The sequence below is a fragment of the Anopheles gambiae genome, chromosome 3 (assembly GCF_943734735.2).
Source record: "Anopheles gambiae chromosome 3, idAnoGambNW_F1_1, whole genome shotgun sequence".
Taxonomy (NCBI): Eukaryota; Metazoa; Arthropoda; class Insecta; order Diptera; family Culicidae; genus Anopheles; species Anopheles gambiae.
Window position 1 is genome coordinate 13,475,351 of NC_064602.1, and position 21,652 is coordinate 13,497,002.

Below are 21,652 nucleotides of genomic sequence, written 5' to 3' on the forward strand. Positions count from 1 at the left end.
TTTGCTGTGTGTGCCTACTGTTTTCAAACAATCAAATCGGTGGTGTTCCACCCACCGGACCATCTCCATTACTGTACGGACAACACATCTTTCTTTACACATGCTTTTTTTCATGCTAGCTCCCCTCCTCCTTTCTTGATGCTTTCTATACAATCAACCAGCACACGCCGGGAGCGATAACTATCGAAACGATTTGCCATTTCCCCGGTGCCGCTCACCTGGTCCGGTGGGCCTGGGAAAGGTGCAAGCGATAGTTGTTGTTGGCGGGGGGGCTTCGACCACTGTCTGTGCATTTTCGTATCCCGAACAAGCGCCATCATCTTCAACGGATCATCATCCTTCAAGCGGAGAATGTACACGATCGATAGGCCACCGAGGCGGCGCGCCTCCTCCCATCCCACTCACTATCAGGTGTGTGAGTGCAAGGCACCTCCCCAGCCACCGCAGCCTGCAACACAGTGGTTTGTGTGTTTGTTAAATGTAGATCAGATGATGGAAAATCGGACCCATAATAATCGAGCAGCACGCGCAATGCATGTACGAACCAGCAAGCCAAACCACACCCCATCGTGCCCCATCGATTGCGAATTATACCACGGGCGCAGATCCAAGGGGGCTGCTGTGTCTCGCGCGCGGGGTGATTTACGATTACCGATTATTAAAACCAGCGATTGTGTGCTCTCCCTGGTCCCCATGCATAAAGCGAAAACATTCGATTTGTTTGGGCGTAAGTTGTTCTTTTTTTCTCTCTTGCTTCACTTTACCACATGGATTGCATATTTCTGGTGAGTGATCATTGGTGATAGAGAAAATCGGTTTACATGTTCATATAAGGTAAACTGTACGATCGGTTACTTCACATTGAGAGCAATTTTACAAGACGTGATTCTGCAGCAATTGCACTGGAAACATTTAAAAGGTACAATAAAATGTTGTAGCAAACAAATAAAGAAACGGATTTTTTTATCATTTGGAAATGGTTTAAGAGCACCGAATGGAAGTTGTAGGCAAGATAAATAGAAAACGATTCTGCCGGCATTCAAAGCCTGCGATCTGGAAGATCAGATGGCTAAAGTACTACTCCAATTATTGAAAAGTGCAATATGAGGTTTTTAAGAGGGATTGTTTGAACATTGTGTTCATATTACCAAACATGTTGTTCACAAGATTGTATCTGTCAATTCTGAAAGAATCTTTAAAATATTGAAATTTGGAAGCAATCTGATAGCGACAGGTAATACAGAATGTAGTCGTAGATGCACTCCAACTTCGATTGTGTAAAAATGAATCCAACACCAAATAAAAACCAGATCCAACTCCGCAATTCAGTGCAAGTCCGGTCGACTTCGGACGAGTCTGGTTGTGGATTCTTCATGGACAAAGGTCACACGGAATTCTTTGTATCATAAGCAACTTTGACAATCCATAGAATTTTGAAGATTCGTAAATCTTTGAAACATCTGGGCACTTTGTATATTCATAATACTTTTAAAATTCACAAATCCTGACTGGAACTAATGGATCATCTTTTGAGAAATTATAGTCTTGAATATTGTAGGATTCATCGCTGGTTTTCTTAAAAGAGTTCTTGAATTTCCTTATGTATAATTAGGGTATTCTTCTATTTGGCGTAACGTCCTACGCGGACATGCCGGCCTATACAGGCTTTCGAGACATTATTCATTACCACACAGCCGGATAATCAATCCTTGGGGGGACGGTCCATTCTAGGATTGAACCCGTGACGGGCATGTTATTGAGTCGTTCGAGTTGACGACTGTACCACGGGACCAGGGTATATTGGTTAGTTTCAAAGATTCATTCCGACCATATCCATAGTCCATCGTATGTATCTGCATCGGATTAAACCTACTCCTATGTGAAGTATTGCATGAATGACTTTATCACTGGGATCCAAAAAGTAGGTTAATAGTAGGATGGTTCCATTGAACTCTTGTACCTGCAGCTGCGGCAAGCAAGTCACGTTAGTCACACTGTTACCACGCTACGGTAGTATTGATTTTTCCATGTAACTGAAATTACACCTAGAAACACTTGGCACTAACATAGACAAGCACCAGCAATCATAGAAACTATTCGCTTAGAACTGGGTCGGAAGATAAATCTATTCTTTGTGATAGCGTGTTTTTCACTCAGCTATCTTAAAACGCCATGCAAAACGTGCCCTTGATCTCACAAATCGTAATGAAGTGCTATTTGCCAGCAATTTGCATGTTTTTTTGTGGATTCGATTTAGCATACTCGTCTTAATATTCAATATAAACCATCCAAATCGATGCATCCACTCTCTTTTTCCCTCATCATAGTGCAGGGACAAAAATCGCTAGCTCCAGCACACTGCACCGTACCTCTGTTGTTGACACACCGTACAACACCAGAAGAACCCTTGAACCCATCACACACACGAACTAGGTCACCTTCGGCAATGCCGGGTGTTGATATTTTCCATTATGTAATCCCTACACACCACGACACAGCACTGGCCAAACAGTACGCTCCGGGAAAACTTACCATGCCACGCTCATGCTGCTTCTGCTGACAGCTGATGCTGGGTTGCTGCTGTTTCAGCTGCTGGCACGTTCCTTTCGACTTGCACAGCCCGGACGATGTGATGCAATTGGTGTGCTGCGTGTGACCGCCATCACTGTGACCGCCGTGCGGTATTACACCGTTCGGTACGGAGCCATCCTTTCCGGTGCTGGACGAAACGGCGAATGAATCCACCTCGTCGGCGACGTCCGTGGCAGGATTCGAAGTTGCCATCGTTGGTGAACGTTGCTGCTGCTGCTGCTGCTGATGGAGGCCATGGGAAATCGATTTACTGCCTCCGTGCAATACTGTGGCCGCCGTATTTTTCGTCTTCACTCCCGATCCTTGCATGACTAGATTGCTTGGATGGCTGCCCAGCTGCTGCTGCTGCGAGGCACCACAATCGCAATCGCAGCACTCGCTCCGATAATGTTGGTAGTCATGGAAGCTTCGGCTGGTGCGCATGCGCAACGAGAAGGACCGGCAGAAGGGTTGCGGGATGCGAGTGTTTTCATTTTCGCCAGGATACGCGCGGCGCTGCGAAACCGGCGTTACCGGTTTCGACGACATTGCTTGTTGGGGAGGGAGGCGAGTAGCGTTACGAAGCGTTACCACCGGTAGCGATGGAAAGACTCGGGGGCCCGGTAAACATCAAACGGTCGACACGGTTGTAAAATTTTAAATTGTTTGCTTCTTTTTGCTGTTTTTCTCCTCTCTTTTTTCAAGCTTGGCCGTTAGGCCAGCCCCAGGGCGATGGTGTGAAGCGTTTAATCCGTGGGGTGAGCAAAATAAGCAACAAAAAAAGAACTCAAAAGCTAAACACAGCAAACACCGAATCACACACACCCCCTCTCACGCTGTGATGTTGTATACGCCTGTAATGAAAGAAGAGGAAAGACACATTGTAGTTGAAAAAAATAACACGAGCGAAACAACAACAGAAAAACAACAACAACACCAGTACATGTTTTAGAAAGTGCCGCTGTAAAGCGATCCCGCTGGCGCCACCCCAACACCACGGGGGAGGAGGAGGTCACCGATTTCGAGTGGCGGGTGAGTGGCGGGCGACTGGCGCCCCCGGAATGGCCGAGGCGGACAATAATAATTATCTAGCGCTTCTTGCGCTATTATCGAGTGGTGTGCGCCCCAGTAGCGCAACGTAATCAGGTGCACAAAACCGAATAAGGTTGCGCAGAACAACCAAAGTCCGCCAGCGCAATTTGCAACATTCACTCGAAGACGATGATTTCCGCAGAAAGAAGGTTAGCACAAACAGCGAACAATAAAAAGCTTTTATTTATTGCTAAATTCTATACCGCTTCTACTACCATGTGTTCGTTATCTTTTATCAATTAGTTTGATTAATCACAGAGGACTTTCGTTAGATGTTGTATAATGTTGTGAGCAACGAAGGAGAAGAACAACAAAATAACGTTTTATGTCCCCCCCCCCCCCCCCCCCCCCCCCCGAACTCGAACTTATCGATCACGTCATTGACAAACGTTATTTTTTCGCTTGTTTTGCCATTGCGTGTCCATTCCCCATGTTATTTATATTTATAAATATAAACCACCCACCGGCGCGGGGCGATAGTGCATTTCAATTGACCAAACTTTCAAGGTTATGCCAACGGACCATCTATTTGATTCGATTTACCGCCCAACCAAGCTCCACCCCTCCTGGGAAAGCAAGAAACGCAACGCCAGCGCAAGCCCCAAATATCACCTTGAAAGGTGGAACCAATGCCGTTCGTACGTTGGCGCTGTGAAAAGTTGAATGTAAACGTTTCCTCTTGGGAAGTCGTGTTTAATGGCCCAAAATAACAAACGCGTGGCTTGCGGCTAGCGGTCAAGCGCCTCTCCGGGAATGGTGGAGACCTAGCCCGAGTCACGCCATCTCACGATTAGTCGGGAAATTGTCTTGCACTAAAGTGTATGTATTCATGTGGCATGCAATCGTTACAATCATTACAAATGATTACAATTCACAAGCTGAGGTGGCTCATAAATGCTGATTTGTCGCATTGATCTAGCTTCAGAGAGCTTCAGAACATTCTTTAAAGCTTGTGCAATAAAATAGTTCTCACAAATATTGCTATTCGTACAATTAAGCTTAGGGATAAGCTTTTCGCCCGTTTTAATATGTTGTTTTAAGTAGGATTAATACGGGGAGCCTCGATCAGGCTAGATAAGACTACTAATTACTGTGCAATAATTAGCAGTGTAAAGGAATTTGGTCCATCTATTTTCATTTATGGACCAACTTGGCAACTCGGCAATGCAAATGCGAACGGAGGGAACTTTGTTTCTAGTTCTAAATTAATGCTTAATTAACAGAGAGTCCGCAGTTTCGAAAGCGCCACGAGCTGCTAATGGTTTCACACATACATTTTCCATCATTTTCCATTTTATTTCCTTCACGACAAGCATCTTACCTCTCACCATTCGTTTTCCTGAATTTTATCATAAAATGTTCAGCAATCCGGCAATTATACATTGGACGCATTCTCTCTTTTCTTTTTGTTGGTGCACCAACAGCTTGGTAAATGAATAATCTCTTAATTTCCGTCAAGAAGGACAAAGCGCCAAAGCGGAAGAAAATGCCAGAAGGAATGGACATGAAACGTTCATAAATTGGCAAAAAATAAATCTGGTCATTGTCCAGCTAAAACCCTCATCAACAACAACAAAAAATGAAGAAAACCGAAAAGTCTCAAGCTTCAGATCTCTTTCAGACGAGAAAAAAGCTTAATTGACCCAAAATTATCCCACACTCTTCAACTGCTCAAGTTCCACAACCCGTTCGACATGTCTCTCTTTCTCTCTAGCTACTTTTGTTTCAATGTTGCAGCATGTTATCCAGCAGCTTTCTTTTCAATTTTAACCAGCAGGGCTATCAACGGATGAACAATAATGATACACCGTACCGTACATGAATTATGCTTTACATTTCTACCACTTTTCCGTTTATTGCACACATGCTTCAAGCGTTATATTTTGTGTATTTGAAGGGCTTTTCCGATCTTAGATAAAAGAAAACCAGCATCACAAAGTGGTAGAAACTGCATACATGAATTACACACACAAAAAAAACCCGAGCAAATGACGTCAAAGCTCCACATCTGTCACCGGAACGCGGCGCACGGCCCACATTCACACTATCAGCCAGCTGTCAGTTATGTAAATTTGCCACCCCAGCCCCGAAATGACGCACGACCACGACAGCGCCAACGGCCAGCGAAAATGGTGGAAAAACGGGAAAAACAAACGTTGCGCTTCCTGCAACGATCTCCCCCCGCGCATTGATATCGGTAGCGGATCACGCTGCCCAAGCGGTACAATGACCACTGCTGCATCATACCAACGCTGCCCAGCACAACAACTTCCGGTCGTTCACCTTGCATAGATTACAGTTTTTTTCTCTTTTTTTTCCTTTTTTTTGGTAGAGGCGATCGTGTGTGAGTTCACTTTTTTCACGCTTGTTTGAGAGAAAAAAAACAAACCCACACTAGTATGTTGGATGAGAGGAAAGCAGAAGAAAATGCTTTAACCTACGCCCCTATTTCCTATTTCGTACGCGCACCCGTCGTTTGTTGTTTGCCCTGTGCGGCAGCGACTGCATCTTTCCTCTTCACTTATGTGCCCGTGTTGCGATGAGTCAATCTCGGAAGGAGGAAAACTCCAACAGCAACATCCTCAACTGAAAACATTCAACTGCCCATACTGCCTAGTTACTCCACTGATCCAGTAAAGCGCAAGACTATCACGTTCGTATAGAGAGAGAGATACACACACATACTCTTGCTCTGCGATTTAGTGCAGGTCGAAGTTGCTGTACAACCTCCTTTCGAAGGAAAACGGGGCCTTGCTGTGTACACAAGGGGTAGTTTGTTTTTCACCCAGTTTGTTATGCGCTAGTTTTAATGGCGCTAGCAAACACGAAAGGTATTGCTTTTGTGCTGCATTCCAATAGGAGCCTAGTGGTTACATATTTCAATGGCCACCGTAAAGAAGACTACCTGAAGCAAACATTCGTTGGACTTTAGCTTTGCCATATCATGCACCAATTTACATTAGCAGAATCTTCCACCAACAAACACTATCCTCCTCTTCCTTCGATGACTTTCCACCGTTTTCCACCTTGCGCATCGACAGCTTGTGTAGCCAATGGGTTGATGTTTAAACCATGAACTAGTCTCGAACATGTCCACACATCAATTACCTAACCGAAAAGATTTAATCTTTTGCACACCTCACGATGACGCATTTCACAGCTACTACTGATTGATCGCTTTTTTTGATTCCTCTTTTCCTATCTCTTTTCTGGCTGCCCAAGCTGAGGTTGTTTTCATGGGAGAATTACACAATCTCTTGTGGTGTTGTTTAGCAATGACGCAAACTTTGTTCTGCTGAACACTATAGTACGCTAAACTGCTCAAAATGATCTTCCAAATATCGCATTTTCAATTGAAATAAAATCAGCCAGAAAACTTTACATAATTGACATCTTCTCTTCAGGGTAAAGAGTATCTCGAAAGTATCCGACATTCCCGAATCTTCCTCAGTGCCTTTCTATAAGGCAGGATAAATATCGACTCTCATACGTTCACTTTAATTTCATTTAATCAGTTGAGTATGCGAAATATTCAACCAAGTCCTCTTAAGGCACTAGACGGCGTTTACAGCTATCAACTGTTACACTGTTCACCAGGATGACAAGGTTAGGCAGGATAATCAGTTGTTTATGAGGAAGCCGACTTAGTGGATATTAGAATTGAGGCACAGTCATCATGCTATGCTATGAATTTGATCCATGTGCCACACGAGCCACCTAAGACAAGTTAGTCAATACTCAATGCCTGCATGTAATTCTGTCCACTTGATCCTACATTCCAATGTATGCATTCTTCACATTGTCATACAACTTGAACAAAACGAGAGTGCCAGAGAATGAAAATTGGCAAAACATCAGATTCACAAAGGCAGATTAACATTTAAGTAAGATGTAAATCCTTTTTCTTCTTCTTCGTATTATTATTATTATTCTTCTTGATCTTCTTATTCTTCTTGTTCTTCTTATTCTTCTTCTTATTATTCTTATTATTCTTTTTTATTATTCTTCTTATTCTTCTTATTATTCTTTTTTATTCTTCTTATTCTTCTTCTTATTCGTCTTCTTCTTCTTCTTATTCTTATTCTTCTTCTTCTTCTTCTTCTTCTTCTTCTTCTTCTTCTTCTTCTTCTTCTTTTTCTTCTTCTTCTTTTTCTTCTTCTTCTTATTCTTCTTCTACTTCTTTTTCTTCTATTTGGTAAACGTCCTACGCGAACATGCCGACGCCTATTATACAGGCTCTCAAGACTTTATTCAATGCCACGCGCAGTCGGATATAGTCCTTGATACGGGGTACGGTTCAATTCTACAATTATACCCACCACGAGCATGATGTTAAGCCGTGCGAGTTGACGACTGTACCACGGGACCGAAGATGTAAGAGCACAAGTGTCGGCATTTTGAATCCGACATTGAAACGAACATCTGGTAGAAGCGACAACGATCTTCCAACGACAAAAGCTTCCTAATCTTTGGAGAAGGCAAGCTACGGACGGGATAAGGACAAACGATACTGTACAAACCGACCATATCTTAGATCGTTAGATCGTTTGCAAGCATTGCTGAGGGCCAATCTTTCACTTGGTCAAAACCGGAGAAACTCGGCACGCAACATGCCCGGCGTGTAGTATCTCATTTAAACCATCTCAAAACCAATTAGGTCATGTAATTACTTAAAAATAAATAAATAAAAATACAGCATAAAACATAAATATTTATAACACTCGCTTTAGGAATATTCCCTGCCGTAACCTTAAACAAACAAACAACAGCACTGCCCTTCAGGGAATCGTCCATGTGTAAAATTACCAATTAAGGCTGCGTTAATAAGTGTCCGTTGAGTTTTTCACGGAGCGATTACGTGACAGTAGTGAAGCTTTCCACGAATTACCATTGGCAAGGTGCCGCTGGTTTAGACTGGCCCCCTTAGGCTATCGTTAAATTTTACGCTACTCATAATCAATTTCTCGAATGATTTATGGTAGAGGATAATGTATTGATATAGTATTAATTCATCGATTATTCAATCAAATTGGGATCAATTAAACAGCAAGTCATATCTAATATATAAAGAAGTACATTTATTGTGAAATGTGCAACTAAAAATTAGAGTTTGATGTTTTCATGCAAGAATAAGTAATTGTATCGAAATTTGAACAAACAGCTGTTTCAATAAGCTGATATATGTTTCATCAAATAATCAATACCACAAATTCCCTCTAATTATATGAAAATTCTTGCTGAAATAATTTTCCCCTCCCCTCTCACCCTGCACTGATCGGTTTTGATCGGTTTGTTGTTGGTTAGGTCTTCATTAATTAAACAGAAACATCATACATTACCCGACAGATCACGCCAAAATACTTAACCCAAGCAATGTGAAACCATTTTCCATCTAGCGCTCGGATTAGTCCGCAAATGATTCGCAATGTAATTATTGCTTTTGTTTTTTTTTTGTTTACCACACCACAACGTTCGTCTTCTTCGCAAACGATTGCCAACCGGCGAACAAACGAACGAACGAAACCGCCACTCAAGCGGGGAAGGTATAATAACTCGTTATACACATATCTGTGTGTGCAGCAGCAAGTGCATTGCAAACGGAAAAAGATAATGCAAAATTACTGCAATTTTCCTCGCAGTGAACTAATTCCACCAACCGTGTGCTTCTAGAGTGATTTGCAGCAAACACAATCAAGGTGTTACATAAATTAAATGACTTTTCCAGCCATCAACCGGAGCGGTTCAACCTCTTCCCTGTAGCTAGTTTACTTTAAGTGTCGTTGTTGGAAACTGCAACAACAACAACAGCAAAAAACACTCTCCGAAACTGCAACGGGTTTGTCGTACTGGCGGAAATGTTTAAACTGAAGTGAAATTTATGCAACACACTCCAAACAAGCCCCTGTGGAATGGAAAAGCGTGGCACCATCCTGGACAACACGTGACTGGGTGGCGAGAGGGGGGGAATGGTTGGGGGAGGTTGAGAATGGCTGGTTGCCAAAAATTATGGCATGTCGCACACGGTGCTGCAGGTTTGGCCCGCTGCGGTTGTTATATATTCCAGTTAACGATTGGGCGGTCTGCATTCCCCCCATTGTGTGACTGTGTGGTTGTTGAATTCATGCAATCTGACGATGAGCTGCAAAAAACATGAATATTAACATGGTCGCTTGTTTAAAGATTTACCGTAACGCATATTACCATAGCTTAATCATTACATTACATTCAGAAGTTGTTAGGTTTTCAACTTTGATGGTCGTATTTTAGTTATTTCTAATTGTAGCTTCCGGAAGCAACCCTATAATGTTATAGTTAAGTCGTGAGTCGTGATGTTTTAAGTCCTCAGAAAAGTATGATAACTATGCGTAAATGTTTACCAATAGTAATAAGAAATAAAACAACACTTTGCGTAAAAACGGATGCAGAGTAAGTATACATGTAGATAAGTCGGGTACGAAATACAGGGTTTCTCTAGCCAGCTTAACATCGGAAGCGAACAATTCGTTCCCTTTGGCTAGAGAAATACTGTAAAAGTACGAACTGATATGAAATGTCCCTTTATAAGGGCACTATTTTAAAACTATTCATTATGATGACTGAAGACGTTCAGACTAAATTTTGGATATGTCAGACCGAAGAACATAATATGGGAGGCTTTGAGGCGCTGTGTATTATTGGTGTCCAAGAATATATTGATATTGAAGAGTTTGTGAGGATCTATCCACCGTACAACAATGTTCCACTGGATTTACATCAAACCATACGTTAACATACTCTGTAGTCAGTACAGCAGAGTACAGCACAAAAATCCTCTCAAATAATCGAAGATATGATTTAGGGAGCAAACACTACTAGACAGTATTTAGGCATGCTTGTCTGTAGCTAATTTAAGTAACCAAAAACAATAAATAGATTCTCAGAATTCATAAGATCATTAGGAGTAAGTTAGCTACTTGTAGTAGTGCTATACAATTTGTTGAACAATGAATCATGATTAAGGTTATGTGGTTTGGTTTGGTGATATGGAATTTCGTTTGGCAAAAATCTTAATAAAGGGTAAAATAGGCTCAAGATATGGACTTCTCTGCACCATTAGGGTAGAGGTTGTATTCTAGGATTAATAACAATGCAATTATGTTATAATGATAATTCTGCTTCAAATTCACTTGATCAAAGAATAGCAGTGATTCTCAAATGCAATTCAAAAAATGAACCCAGACAATTGATCTTCTTTGAAAAAACTTGGCACAACCACTCAAATTAGCATCAAGCATCATCAAGATTCCGAATGAACTAAACAATAAAGCGAAATTTACTTTCTATCCAAAATAATTCAAATCAACTCCAACCATCAAAAAGATATAAGATGCTACAGATAGTTATTTCATCCCCATTAATGAAGAAGTTAGATTGTGAGCATCAGATTATGTGCGGCCCACCGGTGCGTACCGATACATCTTCCCGATGCGCTTTGAGCAGCAGCAGCAGCTCCGTGGAAGGTTTTCCATCAGCAGTAATTAAGCTGCGGCTAAATATTAATGACCATAATACAGCGTTCCATCATGCGTTGAGTTGGGCAGAGAGGGATGGCTTACATCATGGGGTTATCACGCTTCCTCGCTTTTATCTGTTGGTGCATCACGCCCAGTAGGTATCAGTTATTAGTAATGAGCCGTTACGTACACAACAAAACCTTCGGATCCGGTCAATGTCTAGCACCCCGGATAGAACCTAATCTACGCGGCTAATTAAGATCTACCGCGGGCAATCCAAAGGGCTAAGGGCACTCCACTAAATGGTGCTTGCGAGCCACTGTGTACCCATTTTCAATGACGCTGAATGCCTCACCCAAATCAAAACTAGCGGACCGAGCACGCGGGCAAGCTTTTCACCGGAACATGGCACGATTTTCACACCACATTTTGCACCACCCTCTACACCCCCTCTGCAATCACCATTTCGCCGAAGGAAAACTCCCTCAACGCGTCGATTTGCGCGGGGTGCTTTTGAAATGGGGTCGGCATGGCGATTATTTTTCATTGCTCGCTGTCTCTTTCTCTCTCTCTCTTTCTCTCCTTTCAACGCGCTACAATTGTACTTTGCTTTAGTAGGCCGCGGCGATCCATGCTGGTGGGCTCGGTTAAGCCCGGCTTGGAAGGCCTCCTCATCAACAGCCAGCCATCGTCGTTTGCCGCGCATTTTTCTCGAAAGCTCGCCCGCAACCTTGAGCTCACCTTCGGCAAAGGCCTCGAACGTGTGTGTGTGTATGTGTGTGGTTTGTTTTGCTGTGTAGTTGCGCCGAAAAGCCTTTGCTTCACCCCTAGGATGCGCAAACCACTTACGATTCCGCTATAAAAAAAAACACCGCAAAAAACAGCTGCAGCAACAATCACAAAAAAAATCGTTCAACAAATCGTTTCATGAAAATCCAATACAGCCCTCCAATTTTGTGAACTACACGGTGTAGCGGTTGATTGCGCCGGTAAGCGCCCGCGTGCTGATTGATTTTGAACGGTGCGCGGTGGTGCGGCCTCGCGGGGAGGGAAGCAAATTGTCACGGGAAAAGCTTCAAGAAGTTCGGTTACTAACAACTTCGGTGATGCATTTTTCGAACGGAAAAATCAATTCGTTAAGCTTTCCAATTGTGTTGCGAAAAAAGGGACAAATTTAATTACCCGCTGACAAGGTTTGAGCACACAGCAACCGTGTTTATCACGGATGGAACGAATTATTTGCATTGTAGGTGAAGAGTGTTTGTGTACAATCATTTTCTAATTGGAAAGCATTTGGCGAGTGAGTAATTCATTGGTTTAAATCATAAATAAATTACAGTCTGCTAAAACTAACAATACAAACTAGAAAAGTAATTTCAAACCTGCTGCAAAACAAATCACATTGTAACTAATTTGAAACAATCACATCGTACAACTACTTTAGCACTCTAATCCCTCATGAACCATTTAAACAGGAAATGCAAATAAAAGTAAAAAAAACTTTACCCGCGTTGGTAAAATCACTGACGAACGAAACGAAGTAGAACAAAATAGCAAATGGCAAAAGGGTAAAAGCAAATCCGCATATTACGCAAGCGTTGCTGTTTATAGCACCCAAACGCACCCATCATATTGGAGCACGTCAGAACGTAGAGCTTTTGCTTGCATTACGTAAACGTTTTGTAAGCTTCTTAGCCTCTGCAAACTTCTTCCCGTTAAAGCGACAGTTTTTTTATTTACATTCTTCTTTCTTTACTGAAAACAATTTCCTAGTAATTATTTAAATACAGTCCAAGAAGGCACGTTGGACGCAACAAAAACAGGTGCCAGCAGTTTGCGAGAGAAACCGAGGGAAACTTTTCAGCCACTTTCCAGCTGTTTGGTACTGAACCGTCACAAAAAAACACGTCTCCAAACTCGGAAAACACCTACCTTTGTTATAATTTAACCTTTTTTGCACGTACCACGTTGCACTACTGCGCCGACTACGTGCCCTTCGCATCACAACTGGCCAGCGGACAGTGCCAGCCGCCCGTAGGGCAGAGTTTTCCACGCAGAAACAACAACACACACAGCGAAGGCAGCTTCCGGCAACATTGGCAAGATCGGTGCCATGGTAACCGTTTCCATGGCGTTTGCCCTTAGTTGTACGATTATTGCTCACTCAAACAGTGCACCCATGCTGCAGGTTTTGGGAAGAAAAACGGATTCTGGAAGCGAACGAGGAAGCACCACTCTTTTCGGAATCACGGCAAAACACTTTTCGCACAAGCACTGCCAGCTGGGTATTACGCAATTTTTCGCGCTTTCCGACGTTTGGAGAACAGCCAGCGAAGCGCACACACTGACTGGAAAAACTACTCGGAAAATGTCTACTCGGTGTGTGTGGAAACCCAACCAACCAAACCGTGCTCTTTCGAAGTAAATTTGCTTCGATATAGCTTCGATAGAAGTTCTCTACCGAAGGTGTACCAACTTTGGTAGGCAGTTCCTACCGAAGTTAAGCTCGGGTGTTTAGCCGAAATGTTACAAAAGAGAAAGAAAAAATTCTCTCGTTTGCTGCCGCGTTTCGCTCACACGCGCGCCCTGCCCCCTTTTATTTACGTACGTGTTTATAGCCCCTCCTCCTCCTCCTCCTCCTCTCATCTATCTTCCTACCTTATGTGCAGTGGTTATGTGTTTTTAATTGAAATTGGAAGGAGAGATATTCGATTTATTAATAACGTGCGATTTAATCAGAGAATTGAAACATGGTACATGGTGGATCTACTGTTCATCACAAGCGGGCCTAACACTTTAACTATTTGTGAATTCGCGCCTGAGGACGTAAAAGGCGCAATAATAATGGAGCGGTTCTAACGTAAACAGACAAAATCGCTCAGCTGAAAATTTGATAGAGCGGAATAGCATTTCATTGGAATAGCATTGCTAGTATATCATCCGCGCACCCTATGAACCGTACTTTTCCAAATATCTTAAAAAGTACGCATTGTAGGAAAAACCCGTCTTTTTACAAGATCGATTCAGAATTTCAAAACACATTTGGAAAAAGTTTTTTGCTAAAAGTGACTTTTGAAATTTTACTCAGATTAATGTTTATTCCTTTAAATTAATTCATAAATGGGGTAAGGGAAATAATTTATACTAATACTAATAGACCACGACTCCATTGCCTGAAATATTTAGTGCCTCAAAGTAGTATATCCTCTTTGCCAAGCGTTTGAGTTGAACTGATTCTTCGCAAAATGTGAAGAGAGCGTTCGGCCCCCTTCAAATGCTTCGAGAGAGTGAAGCTCCTCCCCTTCCTCCATTCCTCATCCATCAATTTTTCTCCGCGCACTCACACATCTACACGCGCAGCTGTTCGCATGGCAACACGTGAGATGCGTGACATGCTTTCTCGCTCATCACGAAGGATTTGCTTCGAAAGAGCTCGGCTTGGTTGGTTGGGAAAGAGCAGTGTAGGCCCTAGTCAACGACAGCCAACGAACGCACAGCATCGACTACGAGATGGTGAACTTGGCAAGCGGTTGCTACTACTCGCGTGGATTTGGTACTCTCTCGCTCTCTCTCACACGCTTCTTTTTCCTTCCTTCTCTCTCGCTGTCTCACACAAGCACAAACGAAGCCCTTTTTCTCTTGCAGGCACCGAAATGTCCTGCTGCTTTTGCCGAATCGATTTTCCCGACCAAACAAACAACCCCAAAACTACCCGACGCGTGGCGTGCCCTCTCGCGTTGTTGGAGCACGGGAGCGCCGAAAACAACTGACCGCAGCAGCGGCTGAGTCTCGAGCGAACCGAATGAGCTGCGGCACGATGAGACAACCCCACAAACCCCACGGGGAGAGGGGTGGATTATTGCTGCAAGATACACGAGAACCCATGAACGTGAGGGAGCCGCTGTTTATACGTCTGTGTGTGTGCGTGAGTAACAAAAAGCCACCGGTCGCCACAGCCGTGCCGCAAAAGCTCTGACCGCGTTTTTACACCCTTTTTTCTTTCCCCCGGGCTAGTTATATCTCGCGTGCGTAATAAATTTTTTTTTTACCTTCCCCAACAAAATATGGTCCATATGTTGCTGACCTATGCTGTGTGTGTTTGTGTGTGGCTGGCAGCAAATGGGCACGCAAACCGCACCGCACACCACCATCAAAACACTCCTGTCAGTGTTGGCGAAGGTAGTAGAGCGTAGCGTAGGATAGGTCTGGCGCGAAACCGAGCCTTTATGTGTGTTAGTGGTGGTTTAATGTTGTCCCCCCCCCCTCCCATCAAGCCAAAGGGAGGGGAGGTGTAGAAGAAAAAGAAGAAAAGCAGTAGGAAGATAAACAGTTACGAAGAGAGCAAGAACAATCATCCCCACGCGATGGAGCGGCGAGTTATGCACAGAGGTTCTATGTTGCAACCGGCCGTTTAAATCGACCAACACCGAAATCGCCGCTCACTTTTCGCCAAAAAATAAAGTGGGAGTTTTATTGACTGGGCCACTGAAGAAGATCAGAATAATCCAAGCTGTTCCTCTATTTTTAATTGCCATAGCAACGGGCCCGCAAGGGTTTCATTTTTTCCTTTAACTAAAAGCTACATTTTAAATATCCCCTCTTTAAACGTAAAAAAAGAAGTCCCGATTGTCGACGCTCAAACAACAAGAAAGTCGAAACGTGGAACAAGAAAAAAATCCGACCTACAAGCTACAGCCGTGCCCTTAAATGAACTTCTCAAGGGAGTTTAACCGCGAAGACCTACCGGGTAAGTTCCCTTTCGTTTTTTTTTTTGGGAGGGCGCACAGCTATAGTTTCTGTTTTCGACCTCACACGTGACGAATGGCTTCGCAAAAAGGAGACAACGTGTCCTTGAACAATAGCGCGACAGACGCGAAAGCAACTCTGTCTCTTGCTGTTGGGCTGTTAAATCGTTCAATCTGTCCTCTGGCACACGTTGCGACACGATAATCCATTTTGCTTCACTTTCCTCCATTAATTGTGTCCTCTTTTTGGGGAGGTTTTGTTGTGATTTGGACGTTCTGTTGTGTGGTGTTCAAAGCAAAATAGAGAAAGAGATAAAGAGAGAGAGAGAGAGAGAGAGAATGAGAGAGAGAGAGACAGAGACGGTGTACAATAAACAGTGAGCAAAAGAGACTTCTATAAGCGAAAAAAGACGAATTGAATTGAAACAAGAAGTAGATCTTCTTAGATATTTGAATTTGATGATTTACATATTTAGGTAGGTCAAAGCCAAACTAAAAGATAAAGTCCATAAAAATCATGCTTTTGGGAATTAAAGTGCATTACATAGGTCTTTCATTTATAATACTCATAATAATATATTCTTACATTCAAAATATTAAAATAGAACTAATGATCATATGAAGCGTATAGGATCTTAAAAAAAAACATTTCAACTTGACCTGCAAATCATTTAATTGATAAAACATTTAAACGCAATCCTAACAACATACACAATAATGTATCTATATACCAGCAGATATCCAAATGCTTCCAACATTCAAATGTCCTTCAGGCATGCCATTAAACAAATGTACCAAAGCATTCAAGTAATTGCCCCATGCACATTGATCCATCTCCGTGTATGTCTCTCGATTCAATTTGTTTTGCGAAATACATTCAACTCCTTCTAAACCTCATGAAAAACGCGATTCATTAATTCAAGATGCTTTGATGATTAACCTCTCTTACCTGAACATTATCGTGAAATTATCTTAATCACACTTCAACATACCTATCTGTTCTTGATAAAAACGACCAAACAAAAAAGCTCATAGGAAAATGGTAATATCATTTCATCACGCAGGTGCATTTTCATCACACCGTGCACTACAGTTAATTCAGCTTTACCACACACGAAAACATTTACAAAACTCTATCAAGATACATTGCTTCATCGGTGAAAAGTGAGCACGAAACAGCCGCAAAGCTTCGATTGTTTCAATGTCAAACAAAAAACGAGAAGCGGTGCAGTAATTATCTGCCTTTATACAACCCCGGCCGGATATTGGCTACGACATCAATAGCAGCAAAAACAAAACCAAAACACTTGCTCACACTGTCATCGCTACAAAGCCCCACAAATTGATGGAATGACACGGATCGTTAGCGAGACTGTCATTGAACGGGGCCGAAGAAGCCATTGGATTTGTTGGTTTCAGTTTCTTCCATTCACAAGCCCGACCGACGCAAAGAACGATGCCAATTGTTTGCGTGCGTTTAATTCGTTGTCACCTTTCCGAAAGCGTATTGGCAAACGGCACGTTCGTATTCATCACAACAATTCACTGTGAAATGTGTTCCCTTGTGTTGTGTACTGTTTCGCAATTCAAATTACCCTATTTTCTTTAGTCCAAGGCCATGTGGTCTAATGGTAAGCACACTAGATCTTGTTAAAACCAGACCCCCTAAGGTGGTTGGTTGTTCGATTCCCATCTGAGCCTGATCCGTCTTCGGTGTTATGTCAGGTGTCTATAAACTTTTCAGTTTCAGGACCCGAGGACCGCATTGCTTCGAAAAAACCGTTGTTGAGGACCCATTTTTGATCCCCGCTACCTTTATCTATTAAGGAACGTCGAAATCTCGTTTTCGATACACAAATACTAACTGAATATATCAAATTTCTATAGCTTTCTATTATTGAAGCTTGATTTTTGTCTTGAAAAAGTAAAAAAAGTGATTTTTGATTAGAATAGTCAAAATAATAAACTTTTTACGCATTATACGCTCTTGAGAGACGCATGTGGCCCGTAGTTTAGGTAGCCATGGGTTACGTGATGCCAATGCGTCTAGTAAGCCTTATTTATGTTTGAAGGCCCTGTAGCGTGATTTATTGCCCCAAAAGGAAGACGTAGATAACGCTCTCTTTTGTGTTATGAATAATACTGAAATTTAATCAGATGCACAGTCGGCAGCAGTTTGAACCTTGTACCTTGCCGGGTAAATTCCCAAATCCACGCCATGCTGTTAAACGCAGGCAGTATGGTAAATTTTGCGCAAAATTATTGCACCAATTGTGCGTTTCGCGCGAATAAACGATGTGAACTACTTTCTACTTCCATTCGTCAGCTGGTTGACTACACAGGGCTGTGACGATGACGGTGATATATTGATGATGGTCACATACGCGAACGCGGATGTAAATTCAGACCAAACCTGACCAAAGCCGCCGCTGTGCTCTCTCTCTCTCTCTCTCTCTCTCTCTCTCTCTCTCTCTCTCTCTCTCTCTCTCTCTCTCTCTCTCTCTCTCTCTTTCTCAATTTTCCCTTCAATCACGGACCTCCAATTCCCTCCAAACGCACCGCAAAAGAACGGCGAAAGTGTTTTGTTTGGGAATTTGTCGCACAAAGCGAGTTGCGCATATATATTGCATTTGGTTAAGCAGTATGCCGGCACGCGGTACGACACTGGTAACTGCTTTTAAATTGCGCCAACCTATTTCCATTGGCGTTGGAAAGTGAGAATTTTGACCATGAGCACACCACCGACCGACCGACCCCCCGGCTATAGTACGTGATTAAATGTTGCTTCCCTTAAATTGTCGGCAGCACTGGATCGAGCAGAGCTGGGCTGAGGTAAGGTTTCGTCAATTTGCTACCAACAAATGTTGTACGGAACATCCGGGTAAAAGGGTACTGTGGACATCACTGTTCGGAAGCACAATCATGATGCCGTGACATCAGCCAGGAAGAACAAGGCAATGGCCCCACTGGATTCGATTAATTATACATTCTTTCTAATTGTCATCAGTCGAAAATGTGCTTTAGTCGACAGATATGGATGGCTAATTGCTAATTGCTGATTGATAATATTCACAAGAAGATGCAACGATATTATCAAGAAGAAATTAAATGGCTACGACTAGCGACCGGTAGATGTCGCCTGTGTGGATCACATTTTTTTTGGCGAATGAAGATATGTAAATGATTTCGTGTTCATGTACTGAAATAAGCTAAATCTAATCATGCGCATCATACATATAAAAGTGCAATTAAATTGTTAAAGTTCCTCATTTGAATGTGAGGAAATAGGAATAAGGTAACATTTTATGGACATTATTGCACACATCCTAGAACACCTATAATAAAGACTAATTCCTGCTCGTAGCAGCATAAAACGCATGTTAATGTCGCTGCAAAAGAACGTACAATTGCAAACCTAACTGCCATTCTCGCTTATCTGTTTGCATTTTTAAGCCAAAATTACCCATCGACGAGCTTGTTATTTTATTTTGACACAAAATCAGCGAATTTTGCAACACCAGAAACAACGTCAATCAAAAAACAACGTTTGTAACGCTCGTTCGACACATTCGTGATTGGACGATCGGCGGCAGGCAACACGTGCATTGGGAGTAGCCGTCCGCAGCTAAACGATTACGGCTTGTGCTTTTAGTAGCACGACACGTTTATAGGTCACGAGAAAATTAATTAAATCAAAACCAATCACCCATGATCTCATGTTAGGACCGGGGTAGTCGGTGTTTTTGGGGTAGTTATGGAGCTATTTTTTACAGTGGCTCCGTTTGTGTGTGTGTGTTTCGGAGGAATGTTTGCTCCGACCATACTGCGGTTGATGTGTGTTTGAGCTGAAACTAATGTGCCATAATGTGTGCGAGGCGTTACATGATCAAATGGTCGTGGTTTTCGAGGGGGTGAGTTTTTTTTCTCTCTTACCTTAAAAAGGATGGTTGAACAGGTTTTTATAACACAGTTTGTTCCATCTGATCGATCTCTAGGTTCATTCCCTTTAAACGCTCAGCTGTAAGCTCACTGTTCACTCTGTTCTAACGCCACTGGGCTAACTGTTTTCAAACCCCTTATCTTATCAGCTATCGATATGCATTAAATTATACTCTTATCATTCACAGCACACCACTTGTACCACCTTCCCCTAATGCCGATCGATAGATATCGATCAATAAACATACACTTCACTTACATTAACCTTCATTTAAAGTCCGCAGACAGACATTTCTTTAATCAAAAGACTCCTTTAAAGCTCGCACATGTTTTCGCTCAGTCACTCGATTTATAAAATTCATCACTCCGAACTTTCAAAGTCACCGGTAAATTGCGTTCTACCGCAAGCGATCAAAAGCTAACCACGTACTGGCACTGGTTAGGCACGCGTGTTGTGGTGGTAACCTCTCTCCGGAAAGGTAACGACTTGCCAGGCTTCAGCGTTTGTACAGCTGGCTTTGCGTACGACAAGCAAGCAAGCACCCGGAGCTCGTGTGTCCACGGTCGATGGAATTGTCCTCCCAAGGGGGAACCGTTTTGTAATACGAACGTGTACACTGCCGCGCGCGAATGTGTCGGTTTTGATGATAGCAAATTTTGTATGCCGGTAAAGCGTGTGCGTCACGGTAGTGCACTATGGTGTTGGTGACTGGTAAAAAATAGGGAATGAATAGGAATAGGAATAGGGTGATATTAATTTTTATCGAATGAAATTAAATTTTAAGAATAAAATTGGGGTTTTTATAGAATGGAATAGAACGATTTGAATATTTGTTTAACTTTGATTTTTTTTTCTTTATTTATATAAAATGCTTTGATGCTTCTATCAAACGACTGGACATCTATGCTCCGACAGCTCCTCTATGCCCGCGACCTCTGCTTAATGTTCCTCGTCGTCGAACGAACTATGGCTCAGGAGACCCTATCATTTGTGCAGAGCAGATCATGTGCAGAGCTTTTACGTAGTCTACCAATTTTTCCAGTTTGATACGTCACTAAAGTCCTTTAAAGGCCGCATTTGCGCCAGAACATAGTCGACAAGTTAAGTTTGTAACCTAAGTTAAGTGTACACCTAAGAAAATTCATCAGAACTATAACTGTCCTTTAAATAAAGACCTGAAAATAATAAGCTTAAGACTAAAGATAAGATAAAGACCTAATATAAATCGACAGCACGGAAACGAGACTTACCATGATATATTATTGAAAATAGCCTAGTGCAGCGGTCGGCAAACTACGACCGAAAGAACCAAATTCTACAATAATGTTCGTAGAGTTTCACGTGAAGAGGCAAATTGTTAAACCAAGAGCAAAAATGTGTGAAAGTTCTATGAAATATATGTACTGCCATCTCGATATCAAAGAACCTCATGCGGCTCGCGAACCGCTCTTTGGCGATCGCTGGCCTGGTGCAATAGAAAATTCGTTTTAAATCTTGAATCTTCTGTTTTGTTTTCATATTAAGAAGACCCTAAATTGCATTTACAAGTGGTTTTCAGAGATTTTGATAATTTTGGCACACTTTCATGACTTATTTTAGCGTGAAGTGAACGTTATATGATGGGAAGTGCACTCTGCCTTTATGGACCGTCTCATTTGGAATCCAATAGGAATTTCAAATGTGCCTGTACAGGGTGCCGTAGAGTCTAATTACCTTGACATAAAGTTCCTTTCGCATAAGGAAAGAATCGAGAACATATTCCAAAATTATGAGAGCCCAAGTTTCAAGTTCCCAAGTCAAAATTATGAGAA

At 42.4% G+C, this 21,652-nt stretch overlaps 1 protein-coding gene and 1 long non-coding RNA gene across 6 annotated transcripts in view; one reads left to right on the forward strand and one right to left on the reverse strand.

The window, feature by feature from the left end:
* The window catches only part of LOC1275463 (protein quick-to-court), a 33,883-nt gene that overhangs the window by 7,518 nt on the left and 4,713 nt on the right, over positions 1–21,652 (reverse strand). For 2 of the 5 annotated variants that reach the window (XM_061655641.1, XM_061655637.1), the window contains exons 1-2: positions 19,835–20,472; positions 2,533–3,425 (exon numbers count right to left, since the gene is read on the reverse strand). In XM_061655641.1, coding sequence (XP_061511625.1) covers positions 2,533–3,120 — 588 coding nt within the window. In that variant the 5' untranslated portion in view covers positions 3,121–3,425; positions 19,835–20,472. Of the gene's footprint in view, positions 1–2,532; positions 3,426–13,088; positions 13,563–19,834; positions 20,473–21,652 lie in introns of those variants that run through there. The other 3 variants (XM_061655640.1, XM_061655638.1, XM_061655639.1) reach the window with 3 other exon arrangements.
* LOC133392974 (uncharacterized) lies at positions 14,604–14,853 on the forward strand. The gene is made up of 2 exons (XR_009765939.1): positions 14,604–14,709; positions 14,802–14,853. It is a non-coding gene; the product is annotated as an uncharacterized LOC133392974 (long non-coding RNA).